The sequence below is a fragment of the Tenrec ecaudatus genome, chromosome 4, assembly GCF_050624435.1.
Source record: "Tenrec ecaudatus isolate mTenEca1 chromosome 4, mTenEca1.hap1, whole genome shotgun sequence".
Lineage (NCBI taxonomy): Eukaryota > Metazoa > Chordata > Mammalia > Afrosoricida > Tenrecidae > Tenrec > Tenrec ecaudatus.
Window position 1 is genome coordinate 135,492,478 of NC_134533.1, and position 18,645 is coordinate 135,511,122.

General features: G+C 41.3%; 1 protein-coding gene and 1 long non-coding RNA gene across 2 annotated transcripts in view; one reads left to right on the forward strand and one right to left on the reverse strand.

Moving 5' to 3' along the window:
- Window positions 1-6,784, reverse strand: part of DIPK2A (divergent protein kinase domain 2A) — a 32,989-nt gene extending 26,205 nt beyond the window's left edge. Inside the window, exon 1 of the mRNA XM_075546793.1 lies at window positions 5,326-6,784. Within this exon, the coding sequence (XP_075402908.1) occupies window positions 5,326-5,982 (657 nt within the window). The 5' untranslated portion in view covers window positions 5,983-6,784. The remainder of the gene's footprint in view (window positions 1-5,325) is intronic.
- LOC142445196 (uncharacterized) overlaps window positions 6,130-18,645 on the forward strand; it is a 147,623-nt gene continuing 135,107 nt past the window's right edge. Inside the window, exon 1 of the long non-coding RNA XR_012783996.1 lies at window positions 6,130-6,591. This is a non-coding gene — a long non-coding RNA (uncharacterized LOC142445196). The remainder of the gene's footprint in view (window positions 6,592-18,645) is intronic.

Consider the following 18,645-nt stretch of genomic DNA (forward strand, 5'->3'; position numbering starts at 1 on the left):
GAAGAATGAACAAGTGCACTGTTGATGGAATAAATGCCTCAACACAACTTTCCTGATCTTTTTTCTCACAATGCGGTTTTCAATTTTCTTAGAACATCTTACTATAATAAGCCCCTGTGATCACCCAGTGTCCTTAAAGAACATCTATCAAGATCACCTCTTTGAAGTCCCCCAGTCACCACAGCTTTCCGCCTTGAATTCATCTCTGAGGCCTTCCCATAAAACGTTAGCTCCATCTAGGACTTGTTTTAGGTGAGGTATCATCAAACTTGCTGCAAAGCTTCAATGATTTGGTAAGATGTCTACTTATCCTGGCTAAAAAACTGATTAGTAACCTGACCTCACAAGCATTTTTTTCATGGTACAAAAGTATCCCTTTTTCTTTTAGGACAGTTAAGATAGTATTACAGAGAAAACTTGTCTGCAAGTGACTGCAGAGACATGTTTAAACATACTTTGTGGCAATAAACAAAATTAACTGGAATCCTTGCAGCAAAACTCTAACATATTCTCCTAGGGGCTGGGAAGAAAAAGATTGAATTCAATATTTTTTATTTTAGTGAATCCTATACAAAAAGTTTGTCAACTTGTCTAAAGTAACATAACTTAGTCATAATCCTTTATTTATTTATAAGTATATGTAGGCAGTACATTTTAAAAACTGAACTCTTCTGACAAAAAATATTTGGAAGGGCAAGAGCAACATTGACTGTTTCCTGTAAAAATCCACCTCGTGGTGTAGAAACAAACCAGAGTGTACCTAAAGGCTCACGGTCAGAATCACGATTTCTACAGTGATCCATATCTGAAACAAGTCTCAAAACAGACAATGAAACTCACTAGATGATGATTAAAGTTAATTTTGTCTTATTTAATGACTAACATTTACTGAGAACTCAGAATGCAGGAAACACTATACAAATTGCCCGGTCCCCATATATTAGAGTAGAATTAATCCACAGGGTTTTCTTGGCTATGATTTTAATGGAAGATGATCACTAGGTCTTTATTCTTTGGTGCCAGTGGGTGGGCTCCAAACACCAATCTGAAGATTAGTCAAAACTCAAACTCACTGCCATTGAGTAGATTCCACCTCAAAGTGACTCTTAGGACAGAGAATAACTACTTCTGTGGGTTTCCAAAACTATTAACTCTTCATAGGAGTAGTAGAACTTATACTTCCCCTCAGAGCAACTCATGGTTCAAACTGCTGACCTGGCCGTTGGCAGGCAAAAGTGAAACTCACTACTGCAACAGGGCTCCTGACGTTTAGCAGAAGAGCACGAACATTCATTTTTGAACCATCAAGGGAACAAAATGCTTTGCACGTATTATATTTACAAAAATAGAGATAAAAGCTTTACAAATCCCACAGCTTAAACTAGAATACTTAGTATATGATTAAGGAAACCTTAATAAAACCATGATCCAAATAACTCAAGATAAAGTTCTACAAATGTAGTACTAAAACTTCCTGCCACCAATCTACCTTTTTAAAATTTCCTGTAAATAAGACCATCTTCACAATCTTCAGCTTTTAAAAAAATCAGAAATACAGTCAAGTATCAGGAAGTCCAGGCTGCATTTCTTGGCCTCGCACACACACTCAAATGAATTGTAAAGCAGAAAATTTTTTTTAAGAAGCGAAGTTTAAATTACCATTAGCGACCTTTTAAATGAAGTACCGGAAATTATCTTTCTTTTTCAACTTAATTGTTGAATAGTCTAAAAATGCTACTACACCATACAAAATCAAAGCTACTCTTGGCTAATACTGTCTCACAGGAATACAGTACACCATAAAACTAAACCCAGTGGCTCCAGCTGATTCCTACTCACAGTAACTCAAGTGGACAAAGCAGAACTGCCCCTTAGGTCTCCACGGGGGTAAATATTTTCTGAAGCTGGCAGCCACAACTTTCTCACAGAGCAGTTATTGGGTCAAACCAAAGACCTTTTGTTTAGCAAGTGAGTACTTTAACCAGTGCAACACCAGAGCTTCTGGATTTCGACATTAAAATAACCCTTTTGGTGAAATGGAAAAATGAGGAAGGAAGATGGTACTTAAGTAAAAAGTGAAGGGACTGCTAGCATTATCTTGTTGCTTAATATTTAAACATTTTAAAGATATAATCTTATGGCAGAACAAATTTTCTTTAAGCCAGGTAAGCTGCTGTTACCTAGTAAGGCTATTTCGGGCTGAGGAGAGCTCTACTCCCAAACCATTTCATACTGAGAAACTGGTTACAAATCTATATTGTCCCAGGTGTGTGTGTGCATAATCAATCATGCAGACTCTTAACATTTTCCATGTCTTCTTTTAGAGCATATAAGGAAGGTGGTTCCAGAAAGTTTGTGAAAAATGAAATTTAAAGGCTAATAGAATTGTTCCACAAATTTGTGAAGCCCTATCATCTAGTAGGAACTTCATTGTTTCTTAAAATCAGAAGAGGCTAGTTTAATGAGTTAAATATGCCCCTTTGCCCCATGTTCTTCTTTCAGTACCTTATTATGAAAAACATTCTTTTAGTACTTATACTGGAGGTATATTTACCAAAGTGAAGTCAGTTTAAAAGACTCCCCTGCCCCCCAAGGAGGTAGTTTCTTTACAATGCATGAAAAATCAGAGTCCAAACAGTAGCTTCTTCTCCTGGGGTAGGGTGGGGAGGGCAGAAAGTTCATCTTAAGCTACAAAGCATGCACATGAACCTTTAAAAATGCTTCTAAAAATACATGGAACCAGTGTGTGTGTGTACCCTGTGCGTGTATAATACCAGTGCACACATCTATCTCCAAATTTGAGTAAAAGTATTTCTACCATTATCAATCAATATAGTAATACTTTTTATAACAGTTACAGAAAATTCTATATAAATATACTAAGATTGTATAGATTCGTCCAGGAAACAAGAGTATACTGAACATCATGATTTGCCTTATTATACTTATTATGTAATACTCTCTGTACCTACCAAAGAATTAAGTTTCCTTTCATTTCAGTTGTTTAAACCATAATTAAACCTAAATATTGTTTACACTTCTTAATCTCATGTTTTACCAAAAATCAAGTGATTTTATTAATAAAGCAGCAGTTTCCATGAAGAACAGTCATTCAAAAATATACATTCTTATTCTACTTGATTTTCAAAGTAAACAAAATACTGGTGCAACATCCCCAACTCTGTATTTTACACAATATGTAATTAGCTACAAAGTATAAAATTGTAGTAGTTTACAAATGTCACACACCACAATGTTGAGACATCTATCTTTATATACTACAAACTTATCCAATAAACGACTCAGAACAACTGGGTCACTAAGTTTCAATTTCAAGTAAATATTTGTGCTTTTAAAAAAGTTATTGTTTATTATTAAAGAAGTATACAGATGAAGGAAGTCAACTTTGAGGGCAGAGTTATAGGAAAATAAGATGCAAGTACATTTCACTATCTCAACCCTGAAGTAAATTATTTCAAGACCAACCTAAAAAAATGTAGACTTCACAAAGACAATTTTCTTTGGTGCAAATCATACACTAATGTTTCTAATTATTAGATGCCAAGATGATGTTTATAAAATACTGTATGGGTTCCTAAAATACTAGTTCTAATTCTGGCTGCTTATACAACAGCAATAATTAGATTTACCTGCGAAAAGTCTTTCAGTAATGAGAAACCAGTATTTTAATAGCAGAAAATGCTTATTCAATTTTCTTAACCAAAATATTACAATCACTTCTAGCCAAATTTTCATTTACCAGATAATCTGACAGACTTTTTTCTTTTCAGTAAATTACACAACTAAATGCGTCTCCAGGGGCCAACTTTGCTAATATAAACATAAGTAGAAGATTTTTACTTCTGAAATAAAGCAGCATGGGGGTGAGGGGGCAGGGGAATGCCTCAAGTGTCTATCTATGATAAAGGACTTAACCTTTAAAGGTTTGCTAGTTTTGGAACTATTCAAAGTAGGTTTCTTCCAGGGAAGTTTAACTATTTATACAGTACTCACTGTTAGGTGATATAAATGAACTACATTTAAAAATTAACTCATTATCCCTCCAGCCAGCAATAAATGTTCATGAGATGAAATATTTTATGTTGAAATTATTTAACTAAATTAATCAGAGCTGGTTTTGCTTAGCTAAGTTGGACAGTGGAGAACATGAGAGCAATATAAACAAGAAGAGAGCATTCCTACTCATTCACTTTAGATATATAAAAAAAGGGCGGGGGGGTGGGGGAGGGCTGTACAAACCCTCCAGCCATCACTAACATTCTTTGCTCAGAACAGGCATGAAGTACACCAAAATGATTAATTTTAAGTCATGCATTTTCCCTTGTATTTGCAATACATCACAACTGGCACAAAAAAGAGAAACACAACTTTTCCTATGGTTTTCCGAAGAAATCAAAAATCCACACTGGTAACCACTACTCGGGGACACAATAATTGGGTAGGATTGTGGAAAAATCTTTCCAAAGGTAAACAATTTTTGTGGTGATTGTGTGTTGTGCTGTCATCAGTAGATAGACCGCAACTATACCCTTTCAAAGCATACATTTTATTCTCAAACTAAAATTATGAAAGAGCAAAGAACTCCACACGGCAAGAATCTCCTCCTGCTTTGAATCTTTTATTTCCTCCCTCGGAGTGAATGTTTTAAAATCAGATGAATAGGGCAGGTCACAGGAACAGGATGGAACTGTCCCTCTTGGCCTTGGCCCTTCCAGACCCAAACCATGGCTGCCTTACTTTTTCTCCTCCTCTTCCTCTAATCCCACCTGGGGCAAGGCCTGCTTGGACAGCTGCCTCCGTTCTCTGACCTCTTTCAAAGCAAGTTCCCAGAGGAGGTGCCAGGTAGAGGAAACAGGGAAAGAACAAAGACTTTAGGGCCTAAGTCAGGCCAGCCACCAGGGGTAGCGAAGGTACAAGCAGGCGGCAAAGGAACACTTGGGAAGAACTAAGAAGGGGCCGGGGAGCGCGAAGGGCCGCCGCTGCAGAAGCGCAGCCACCGCGGCGAGGGCTGGGTGGGGAGCGCGGCGGCGGCAACTCGCAGGAAGGTCATTTGGGGAGCACGCCCGTGGCCGCTGAGGACCCGCGGTCAAGCCCCAGGTGCACTCGATCGCATCCAGGTGACAGGGGCAGTGCACCCGCGGGCCGGCGCCGGGGCTGTCCGCAGCGCCAGCCCTTCCCACGCCTACGCTGCGCCCGCGGGGTCAGGTCCACAGCCGGGAGCGCGCGCGCGGCCACTCCGGCCGCCTCGCGTTCCCACGCGCGGGCCCGGCCGACAGGCCGCCCCCCGCCAGGGCCCACGCCTACCTGTAGCACCAGCGGCTCGGGGTTGAAGGCGAGCGTCAGCAGGAGCTGCATGCGCTCCGAGTCCTTGAGGTTGCGGAGCAGGAAGCTGCCCGAGTCTTTGGTCTCGGCGTAGCGGCGCACCAGGCGGTCGAGCAGGCGCTGCGAGGGGCAGTGCACCAGGTCCGACCAGCCCTCCACCGCCTCGGGCGTGAGCAGCCGCACGTCGCCGTTGAGGCGCGAGAACTCCGTGCGGGGCATGGCCTGGAGCAGGTCGCAGCGGGGCCGGCCGGTGGCCCGCTTGCAGATGCTCTGGTCGAGCTGCGCCAGCTCGCGCTGCGAGCCCAGGCGCTTCAGCACCACTCGGCGCCGGCCGCCCTCGCGGGGTTCGCCGTACTGGGCGAAGTAGACGTTCTTCACGTTGAGGAAGTCCAGCAGGCGCAGGCGGCCCCACGCCTCGAACACCACCTGCCCGTTGAGGAAGCGGCGGCACCAGCTCGTGCCAAAACACGCCGGGCACTTATTGAGCTGCAGAAAGCGCCGGTCGGTCAGCTCGTTGCGCTGCCAAGAGGCGAGCAGCGACGGCGAGTGCAGCACCATGAGCACCAACAGGCTGCCCAGCGCCGCCAGCTTCAGCGAGCGGGACAGGCGGCCCAGCTTCGGGGGCACCCAGCGCCACATCCCGCCCGCCCGCCGGCCCGCGCCGAGCGCGAGGGCACCCCCAGGGCGCCCCCGCCGCGCCGAGGACGGAGGGCGAGGTGCAGGGCTCCGCGAGCAGGAGAAAGCGCGAGCGGCGCGGGCTGGGGCGGGAGGCGGAGTGGGTGTGAGAGCGAGAGGCGGGGAGCGGGAAGAGGCCCGGAGCAGGCTGCCACTTCTCCCAGTGACTAGTCTCCGCAACTCTCTAACTCCCTCCTCCGAGCTCCCCGGCCTCCGACTTCCGCGGCGCCGCCTCCTTCCAAGTTACTGAGGAGCAGGAGGCAGGGAGGGAGGGCACCCGACGGCCACGCGCGCACGCGCACTGCTTTCTCGGGGCGCTGGAACTGCGGCGGGAGCCGCCGGGCGGGCGGGATGTCTGCGAAGAGAATGAGGGACTCACGGCGGGGAAGAGGAGCTGAAAGGCCTCGCGCCGAAAAGTAGCAACAGTGCAGGAAGGTGGACTGGAGGAGGCCCCGTGCGTCTCCGGCGTCGCACGGCCCAGCGCGTACACGCTAGCTCTCGAGAGAGAAAGAGTGGGAGCCAGGGGGCGGAGCGCGCGGGCGGGGCGAGAGCGTCGCGCGCCGCCCGGAAAGCGTAAGCGCGGGCTTGCGGGGGCGGTGTGGTGGGGCCGGCTCCGGCGGCGGCTGCGGAGCTCCAGCCTCGGTGGGAGGGCTAGTCCTGTGAGTGCCAGCGGTGCGATGGCTTTTAGGCGGAGTCCATCTCAGTGCTGCTGAGTCGGGTGGTGCTATGGCGGAAACGGTCCACCTTGAGGGGAAGGAAAGACGTGAATACGGGAAGCATACTGCAGTCCCTGCCCACTGGAACAAGGGCGGGGCGAGAGCACGAGCGCGCGCCTAGGGGCGGGGCGAGAGCGGGCCGCCCGCGCGCCCGCGCGCCTCGGGGTTGGCGGCGAGGCCTTTGGCGAGGTCGGTGTGGAAAGAACGAGTTGTAGCTGACTCGTTGGAGGTGTGGTTTGGGGCGTCTGAAGTCAGACTTGATCGGCAGCTTGTTGGTGGCTTGGGTTGATATCTCTGTGGAGGCACCTTACATTTCCCTGAGTGAGAAGAAGGCGCAGAGAACGAAGTCCTCTAGACTCCCAGCTAAAGGAAGACCCCGAATCCAAATCATTGCCGGGAAGCGAGCGGGGAGCCTTTCGCGGGGAGCCTTCGTCCCCATCCAGGTTCTCCCGCCAGGCTCACAAACCTCCCTGTGCACGTCCCGGCGCCCCGCCAAACGTTCTCGAGAAACCCAGGGCATCACACACCCCAAGCCCCCGCCCCCGGGTCTCCGGGGCCACTGCTGGGCTCTGGCGGTAGCCATGGGAACCCCGGGCCTACACTGAGCCTGCGTGGATCGCGCTAAATCCCTGAGATAAAGCCGCTTTGGTTTGGGAGACCCAGACTCTTCAGCAGTAGCTGCGAATTTGTGATTTATGCGTTTTTATTTAAGCCCTCCAGTCGTTATATTAAGTGGTTGTGATTGTCAGAGAGACAGGTGGGTCTTGATGCTTAAAGTACTGGTGAGTGCGATGATTTGGAGGGTTGCACAATGATGTTTAGTCCACAGCAATTGCTTGCCATGCATATATCAACTTTTTCCAGGGATATAATGGGAAACACCTATACTGCATAATCAAGTTCACTTTCAGTACTGTGCTCTCACCAGCTGTTTGTAAAAGCAGAGACACCATCTGAAGAGTACTGTTGAGGGTCATGTTTTCGCCTTTAAAATGTAAGAAATTCACACTTTGAAAAAATACCCTTGACACTCCAAATATAGACAACATAAAAGGTACTTTTAAGTAACACTGCATGGAAAGTGGACAGTTTGGAAGATACTGCTATAATTGACGAATTACTCTCTTTTACCTCTCTGGATTTCAATATCCATTTGAATGGGTACATCGAACTCACAGACATAATTCATGATTTTAGGGTTGATTAAGGAAGTTAACTTGTAGTGCCATTGAGAAATGCTCAGGGTTGAGTTGTTTCTCGGAATATGTTACAAAATTATTCCAGGTCTGCTACTAATTGTTCTTAGGGCTATGCCATGGTAAGCCTTGATTGAATTCTTTCAACTCAAACTTCATGGGTTAGCAAACCCAACTCCTTGGATGAAGTGCCTAGAGGCACACCACTCAGTGAGCCAGACTCTTACACAAGAGCACTGAGCATTACTTGCTTGGTGGGTTGGCAAGTCAATCACGGTTCCATGCTCTGGCTTCTGCTTCTGCTGCTCCTCTGATAACAGTCTTCTCTATCAAGAAGGTTCGTTGTGCAGGGACTGCTGGTTCTCACTGGTAATGAGATCTCTTCTGCTTCTCCGAGGGCTCCTTTGTATACATCTTAGGATGGTACTCCAGGTAATCCTGTTCACAATGACAGTGAATCTTAGGAGTATCTTTCCCCACCTTTTTCCCGGATCCAAGTAGGGAAAGGTCACGTGGTAGGAGTTAGAGCCTGGATAGAAGAGCCACATTAAATAATTCACTGCCCCCGTAATTGCCTTCAGGGCCTTATACGAAGAGACTACTCAAATAATTTCGATGCTACAGTTGCACTTTATGCCACCTTTGGCAGTAGTTTAACTTGCCTTCAGATATCTTAAATAAAACTCCATAGACAGAGGAGTTAGGAGAAAAGCAAACAGTTTGGATGCATTGATCAATAGATAACTGCTGTTGAAAAGTTAAACTAGCCAAATCATTACTGAACTGTAAATTATTTCTAGCATCTTTTCTCCCTACTATCTGTTGCTGTGGTTAGGTTTCATCCAGGAAATTCCAACTCATAGCAACCTCCTACAAATAGAACGTAATGTTGCATACTTTGGTGCCATCCTCAAAATAGTACAAATAGTTAAGTCTGCTGCTGTAGCTACTGTGTCAGTCAGTGTTATTGAGGGTCTTCTTTTTTGTTGACCAAGTTTGAAAGCCTTCTCAAGGATTGGGGTTTCTTTATAAAGGATGTGAGAGAAACTCTTGCTATTCTAACTTCTAAAGAGCATTCTGGCTGTCCTTTTTTTCAGGAGAGATTTGTTCATTCTTTTGCAGTCTCTGGTACTTTCAATAATCTTTGCCAAGAGGATAATTTAAAGGCATCAATTCTTCACTCTTAGTTATTATCCATCTTTTTCATGCTTACAAGGCAATTTAAAATAACCATGGCTTTAATCAGGCCCACCTTAGCCCTCAATATTACACCGTTGACAACTTAAACCTTTTCTCCATTTATTATGATATTACCTATTGGTCCACTTGTGAGGATTTTCACCTTCTCTACACTGAGGGTAATCTATAGTGGAGGCTACAATCCTAGGGCGTCAGCATATATTTCAGTTCCTCCTCACTTTCACATGCAAGGTTATGTCATCAGATTATCACAGGGTCACTATGTGTCAGAACCTACTGGAAGGCACCTAAAAACAATTCATCATCAGTCACCATCATCAGTTTTCTAAAAATGAACTAGCTGTTTTGCTAGGATTGAGATTTTAAGTTGTATTGCTATTCCAACTCCAGCAATAGTTCTCAACTGGGGACTCTCTCGGCCTCACAGGGAAATCTCGAAATTCATTTCCTAGTGAAATTGGGCTTTTTATCATTTAGACTAAGTATCCAAGAAGAAACCTTAGAGGATAAGCCTGGCAATCTGTTTCCAAAAGGTTCATGCCTTAAAAACCCTGTGGAGCAATTGATACTCTGTATAGGTGAGGTTGCATGAGTGGAAATCAACTTGATTGTAGCTAACGATTATATCCATGGATACATATTATTTCTGTTAGAACCTATCACCATTCAACATAGATTTTTTTATGTTTTTCATTTGTAGAGGTAAACATATTGTTCATTTAAGTTGAGCGAACTACAAGGAATGGTGATGTATTATTGTTCTGGCTCAAATGGTCCAGGAAACTTGTTACAGAAAAATGGGTGAAGGGAGACATTGGACAGTGTAAGACATAAAAAAATAATAATGTATAAGTTATCAAGGGGTCGTGAGTGAGGGAAGATAGGAGAGGGAGGGGAAAAGTGAGTAGCTGATACCAAGGTCTCAAGTAAAAAAAAATGTTTTGAGAATGATGATGGCAACAAATATACAAATGTGCTTGACAAAATGGATGTATGTATGGATTGTGATGAGTTGTATGAGCCCCCAATAAAATGATTTTAAAAAATCATTTTTAGAGTTTGTGAAACTCATAAAAATTAACCATGATTTTGCTTGAGATGATCATATAGTTTTCCATCTAGGTCAGAATAATGCAAATTATCCCAAGTGAAATGGCAACATTGTAAATCATGGTTTATATTCAAATTAGTATGCAGTGTTATAAACTACAAGGAAGCTTCAGAAACTGGGAAAATAGGATGAAAAAACAATTGAATTTTTTTTCAGAAATTTGGAAGTCCCTTTTGTGTATATAAATATATATATATATACACACATATTCCTTTGTGTCCTTGTATCCTCTGGCTAGATTAATTTGGAGAGGCACAATTTTTTTCAGCTTATGTTTCAGAGCCGAAAATAATATATACAAAGAAAGGCAAAAACATTTTAAATTGAAGCTCCTTACATACATAGCTGTTAAAATCTTTTGAATGATTAACCCCCAAATCTTTTGAATGATTAACCCAAAATATGGAGTAGGTGTACACAGTGAACATGTCCCTTATACAATTCTCAGAGTTCAAAGGAAAAATCAGATAGCTGTAATAACTTTATTTCACCTTCATGATAAATAATACTGAGAGGTAAGCTAGCTTTAAATGAGCATAAACAGGAAGAACTTTCTAAAGATACAGATTTCAGTCTTAAGACCATAGATGTGTGTGCTCTTAAAATAATTTTGTTTCTTCTTAAGTTGTCATTCTGTTTTCCACTTCCTCTCACATCCTACATCTCTGAGAGCATACTCATAGTCATCTGAGAGCAAAGGAGTTTCTTGTTACCTTTGTTTGGTAATAGCAGCCACAGCCCAAATTCCTTTCTTCTCTGTCAGAAGCTTGTGAGAAGGCTTGGGGAAGAGCAGCTGTCCTGCTGTGCTCAGAGCAAAAGTATCCATGTGGGCATTTAAAGTTACAGCTTGTTTCTGACTTAAATATCTCCTTCCAAACCAAATGTTAGGATAATATGTCTACCACAGTTTTCATTCACCATAATGGCTGGGCCAGTTACAAAGTCAGTAGCCACATTTGAGAGGAGACAATTAAGTTTTATACCCGGGGTTCAAGTATAATGTGTATTTGGTGTTCGAAATCATCATATGGTTGAGATACATCAAATTTTGCTTTTTTCCAGAGTTACAAAACATTGTAGGTAAATGATTAAGACTTTCCTTTTAGTGAAACTAACTGTGGAGGTGTACTGCTCTCCACTAATTAGAGATGACTCATCACTATCGAGTTGATGCTGACGCGTGGCACCCTGTTGGACAGTGTAAAATTGCCTCCATGAGTTTCTGAGATTGGAACTCTGTAAAGAATAGAAAACCCTATCTTTTCCCCGAGTTAGAGATGGTGGCCAGTAGAACTATGGGTTCACAAAAGAGATTACTCATCATTAAACTGTAACTGATTGGCTGGTCTGATATGGCAGATCACCCTCTGTTCTGACTATCTTGTGCTGCCTATAGGTTGATATCTAAGGCTTTTGTTTTGTTTTTAAAGAAATGGTGTTAGAGCTCTAAGTTGTTTTTTGTTTTGAGAAGTCGGGAATTTAAATTTTAAATCACATCAAATTAAATAGCAATTTCATATATTGTTTTGTTATATTTAAGCTTCCGTGAAGCTTTACTCACTACTTAGAAAATAGAACTTGAATAATTATAGATGAGTATTTTGTGATTACCTAATCGTAAGATAACAAGATAATTAGAACTTGGTAAAAATAAAAATAGCAATTTAGTGGATTAAATGGCTATAATGCAACAAACAGTAATTTATATTTTTATAAATGTTCTGTCAGTGTAAGATAAGGTATTTTCTACTTAAGGTCCTCAAGAAGCCATGGTGATGCAGTAGGCTGCTCACCAAAAAGTCAGAGCTATTCAAACCCAGCAACCACTCATGGCTGTCTGTTCCACAAAGGTATATCATCTTGGAGCATTCTACTCTGTGCTTACAGTTGCTATGAGACAGCATCAACTCTATGGTAATGGGTTTGTTTGGTTGGATAATTGCACTCATCAATACAGAGGTTCTAAAATATGTTTAAAACGAGTTCTAAACTCTCTATATTTTTGTATATGTATTTATTTTTCTTTTTTGAAATTCTGTTTTAAGCCTTACCTATGTAAGACATCATTACTTAATATTGAATTTAGATTAGAAAAAGATTAATTTTTAAATGAAGCAGGATGATGAGACTTCATCTTATGTACTTTAAACGTCATGAAGAGGGATCATTCTCTGGGGATAGGCATTATGCTTAGAAAGTTACAGGTTCAGCAAAAAAGAGGAAAACTCTCAGGATGTATTGACACAGTGGCTGCAGTTTGAGCTCAAACATAGTAGTTGTTGTGAGAACGATACTGGACTAAGCAGTGTTTTGTGGTGCTGTAGATAGAGTTGCTGTAAGTCAGAACTGACTGGATGGCACCCTACAGCAATAACAATAACTTTTAAAGTGGTTAGTTACATGATTGCCAAAAAAGAAATGGGAGGGAAGGAAAGGCTAGTTCGGTGTTAAAGTCTCAAGATTTGCCTATAAAATCATTCAGTGTTTAGACCTCTATAAATGTTCTTTGCCTCCTAGTTCTTTCCTCTATTTCCTTTTACTTTCCTCGTGTCCCACTATCAGGCTCAGCCTTCATTTGGGTTTCAGTAATTTCTCTCAGTTACATTGCCCTTGATCATTCCCATACAAGACCTTTGACACTCTCCTGGCCACTGATTTTGGATCACTTGTTGCTCCCTTGTCCCTGGGTTGGTCAATACCACCTCCTTTCCCCTTCTTCCCCCTCTCTCATGTCCCCCCGGAACCATCGGTCCCGTTGTTTTCACCTCCAGACTGTTCCTCCAGCCTATTTTATCTAGATAGATCTGCAGAGATAATAATAGGCACAAAAAAACCAAGGCACAGCAAGACAAATGAAAAAAGAGAATACAATGATAACACAACAAAGAAAACCAATAACCAAGAAAAAATTAATTAAAGAAAAATAAAAAAAGAAAAACCTGTAAATAGCTCAAGGTCTAATTTTTGACCTCTAGGTGAGTCCTTCAGTCGAGTCCGATGTGGTGCTACACTCTGACCCCAAAGTATATCCTTTGCACTCCCTCTGGAGCTCCCTGCTCTACTCCCCGCATTGCTCTGCCACAGGCCCTTAGTGCTTTTTCTTGGTGTGGTAGGGTCAGACCAGGCCAATCCCGATATGGAGTCTCCAGTGTTATCCCTTGTAGGGCCATGGGTCAGCGAGGGATGTCATGTCTCATAGTGGGATCAGCCATATGGTCCATTCTGTGCATTGGCTGTTCAGGATATCATCATCCAAGCCTGGTGGGCCAGGATGTGCTCCACTTTCTCTTCCTCCCCATTCATCTGCTCCCATGTGCTGTGATCAGACATGTGCCTCCCCCCGAGCTGCAACTACATAGGTAAAAAGATTTTTATAGGATGGTGGGGAAGTAGATCTATGTGCATATATATATAGATTTAGTAATAAGGCAGCAGATAAGACATTGGACCTCCACTCAAGTACTTACTCAATGCAAGAATTCTTTGTTCTATTAAATTGGCATTCCATGATGTACACCTTCCTGACACGATTGCTGAAGACAAATATGTGCATAAGCAAATGTGGTGAAGAAGGTTGATGATGCCCGGCTGTCAAAAGATAAAGCGTCTGGAGGCTTAAAGGCTTGAAGATAAATAAGTGGCCATCTAGCTGAAAAGCAACAAAGCCCACATGGAAGAAGCACATCAGTCTGTGTGATCATGAGGTGTAAATGGAATCAGGTATCAGGCATCAAAGAGCAAAAAATCATATCGTGAATGAGGGGAAGTGCCGAGTAGAGACCCAAAGCCCATCTGTAGGCAACTGGACATCCCTTGCAAAAGGGTAATGGGTAGGAGATGAGCCACTTTGAGTACACTGTAGCAACGATGAAACATACAACTTTCTTCTAGTTCTTATATGCTTCTTCCCCACCACTATCATGATCCAAATTCCATGTTACAAATCTGACTAGACCAGAGGATGTACACTGGTACCGATAGGAACTGGAAACAGGGTATCCAGGGCAGATGAACTCTTCAGGACCATTAGTGAGAGTGGCAATACCAGGAGGGTGGGGTAGAAAGAGGAACTGGTTAAAAGGATCTGCATATAACCCCCTCTCTGGGGGAAGGACCGCCGAAAAGTGGGTGAAGGGAGACATCAGTGTAAGATATGACACAATAATTTATAAGTTATCAAGTGTTTGTCACAAAGGGGGTATAGCGGGGAAGAAGGGGGGGAAATTAGCTGATATCAAGGGCTTGAGTAGAAAGCAAATGTTTTGAGAATGATGATGGCAACAGATATACAGATGTGCTTGACTCAATGTATGTATGTGTGGATTGTGAGAAGCTTTGTACGAGCCCCCAATGAAATGATTTTTTAAAAAATCAGTCTGTTTAACATATGTCCTTCATTTTAAAAAAAATATGTTCCTTCTAAATGGATAAAATTTGTACATTGTTTTTCTCAGAAAACTGGAAATTACAAAGGAAATTGCAAGAAGTATTCCACGTTTATTTTAAAATTCCTTTTTGTTTCACTAATCTTTTTAAAAGGCGCAGTAATTTTTCCTAACATTTATATTTTATATTTAATTTTCTATATGTAATGTATAAATAAAAAATTTACACATTTTTCATCTAGAAACCTTGCTACATTTCTCTCTCTAATTGCATAATTTTATGGGTTGATATGAATTAAATTTGTATATTCAAAACAAAACTAAACACTGTTAGTCTGGGTTGGCTAGAAAAAGAAATCCATAGAGTCATGTGTATAAGAAAGAGCTTTATATACAAGAACAATTGCATATTGAGAAAACATCCTATCCCAATCTAGATCAAGCCCATAAGTCCGATATTGGTCCATATGCCCAATACCAATCTGTAGATTCCTCTTCAGACTCACGCAGCACATGCAATGATGCTGAATGCAGGAAGATCACAGGCCAGTAGGAGGAAAGTCTTGTGAATCCAGTGGCGGTAGTAGCGGCATCTCAGCTCTGGCACAGGTCTCCACGTGACTTATTCAGCTCCAGGGCTTTAACATCGCTCCAAGTGTCTTGTCCGTAGGAATGTCTCACAGGGAGTAAGTCACTGTCTCGCCTCTAGTGAGCTATTTATCTCCTTAGTGCCTCCAAATGAGGTCACAAACCGCGACCTGTTTGGCAGGTTAAACACCCCTTCACTCTAAGTCTCAAATTGACAACAGATGATGTACTACCACAAACACCTAGGAATAAATCTAAGGAAAGTTCTATAAGACCTCTGCACTGAAAACTCTGAATAATTATTGAGAGATTACATAAGACCTAAATTAATAGAGGGATTTACCATGGTCTACATAAGACCTAAATTAATAGAGGGATTTACCATGGTCTACAGTATTTTTCGTAAAATGGCTTAATATTTTCATATATAAAATTAAGGAAGTTATAGTGCAAGATAGCCCCCATCACAATCTCAATATTTATTCATTTGCTTGTTTTTTTATAATTGACAAAGTAAACATTTATATGAACATATAAATTGCCAGGAATAATCAACTCATCCTGAAGAGAAAATTCGGAATATTTTAGTAGCCATCAGGCCCCTTTTTAAAGACTTCAAGATTAAAATAGTGCGATACTGGTATAACATTAGAAAAATTGTTGAAATGGAATAAATAAACTCAAAATTAAATGCTGCTTTGTCAATTCTGACTTGTTGAGTTACCAGCTGGGTACATCTTTATGGGAGGAGAAAACCTCATCTTTCTCTGGCAGATAGGATGCTGGGTTTGAACTGCTAACCTTGCAGTTAGCAATCCAGTGCAAAACCCACTTTGCCACTAAGGCTACAGATACAGAAACCAAAAAGAGAGACACTGTGATAGTTACATAATCTGTTGTCAATTTAAGACTTAACAGTGAAGGGGTGGAGTTTAACCTGTCAGGTCACAGCTTGAATACCTCATTTGGAGGCGCTATGGAGACAAATAGCTCACTGGAGCCAGGGCATTCACAAAATTTTCCACCCACTGGCTTGTGATTTTCCTGCATTCGGTGTCATTACATGTGTTGCATGAGTCTGCAGAGGTATTTATAGATTGGTGTCAGACATATGGGTTAATATTGGACTTAGGGACTTGATCTGGACTGGCTAGGAAGTTTCCTCAGTACTCAATTGCTCTTGTACATAAAGCCCTTTCTTATATACATATGAGGATCTGAATTTGTTTCTCTAGTCCACCTGGACTAACACACACCTACACATGATCATCAGACATGACAAGTGACAGTAGTACAATGGGAAAAAGTGATCTCTTCAATAAATAAATTCACTGTCATGAAGTCATCACGGGTGGTAAATTCAACACCATGGGGAAAAGTTTGACCTAGTCTTCAGACACCATCCAGAAAAATCAGTTGCAAATGGGTTGCAGATTTAAGTGTGAACAGTGAGACAATCAAGAGTTACTAAAAAAAGAAAAATATTTATGACCTTTGGTAGGCAAATGTTTTAATCATAAAAGAATTGAATGAAACTTGGAGAACTCAAAAAATGCACTGCCATTGAGTCAATAAAATATTTCCAGTAAATACAGTAAATTCATGTGACAAAGGATGGGTATCCAAAGTACAGAAAATTTACACAAATTAATAAACCTAGTAATGGGAGTCAAGATTTCAGGCAGCAGACTTAAAAATAGATTCAAATAAAGGAAATAACTAATTCTCAGTTATCAGGGGAAAGCAAACAAATTACAAAATGATATTTTATATACCGAGGCAAATGGTAAAAATGAAAGAAGATGGGAAATGCAAATATAGACAAAGATAGGGAGAAATTATACTTCTCATACATTGCTGGCAAGAGGTTGGTACAACAATTTTATCAAATTCAAACTTTCTTTAGTAAAGGTTAAAGTACATAGATATGATCCAGCAATTCCCATTTTAAGAGTATACCTAAAAGAAAAAGCATATGTTCATTCACCAACATGTGTAGCAGAATATTCTTAGCACTTCATAATACTCCCAAACTGAAAGCTATTTAAATGTCTATTAATAAAGGACCTAATTGTATAAGATAATCTACAATTGCATAAATCCTTTGGATTAATCTCACAAAATATTAAACAAAAGACACAAGTACATTCTGTAACATTCCACTATATAAAATTGGAAAATGTATCCTTGTATGGAAGAAGGAGCACAAAGAGCCAGTTTTCTCCATAGCTGATAATGTTTCCTGATCTCCAGCCTGGTTGCACAGGTGTTTTTAGTTTTAGCATGAAACTATACACAAGTTTTGATTTCTTGCTTTTATTAGCCATATTTATATGTCTAAAATAATATAAGCATGATACTATAAGGAAAACAGTAGAAGTAGAGTCATATTACTATGCAGTTAATGAAGTTTAACTTCAGATACCCTCACTTTCAGGATACCCTTGTGTAAGTGCAGGTAGTTGCTGGGAGGGGGAACCAGGTTGCATTACAAGACTTTCATGTAAGCCTTTCTAGTTGAGTTGTTTCAAGAGATCTCAAAAGTGATGGACCTGAATTTTTAGGTTTCCAGTGTTTCATTGTGTTTTCTCATTCTAAATAAATGCTCACTTTATAGATAATTTTGTTTTTCTTATATATAACCTCTTTTCCCCACCCCTACATTTCACTCTCTGCTGTCAGTATACAAATTTGACAAATCTAGATCTGCCTCCAAGAAGACCGAAGAGTTCTTTCCAGCCCTACCTATGATTTGAATTTTATGGTTGACATTAAATTATTTATATTCCCTTCCCTTATTTTCAAGAAATGGTATGTTAACTAACCTCAATAACCATAATATGTTTGTCACTGATTGTTTCTATTGAAAAATGGTGAGCCATGAAACCTGGCTATTTCAGCTTGCAAGTCAAAGGGTTACACAAGTAACATTCTTGAAGTCTCTGTATTTTGTTTGGTATGAATCAGTAGTTTGTGTGGATTCCTATTCACAAAGTACACTGACAGGACATATCCTTACAAATAAAATGATTTCTTTATAATTTTATACACATTTTTAGAAATGCGTGAATGTGCCATGGAGAGATATAACACTAAATATTTTTGTTTTTCCCCCTTGAAGTCACCATTACATTTTGATCATTAGTGCAAATACCATTGTGTGGCTATAATTTGTACTTTTAATTATGGTATATATTTGTTTGATTTCTGTGAAATGTTCCAGTTAATTGTCCAACAAAAAGACTAGGGGGAGCCAGCAAGTCAGAAAGTAAGGGTGTCATGTAGACTCTTGAGCTTGCAACTGCCATTCTGAAAAACTAGTGGGAAACCAACCCCAGAGCTGTGCCAAGCAAGCCAGAGTTGAGTTGTTAAAGGTACCTGTTTAGCAGTCTGAAGGGTGATGTCCTTTTAAGTTGTGACGTCTGACCTAA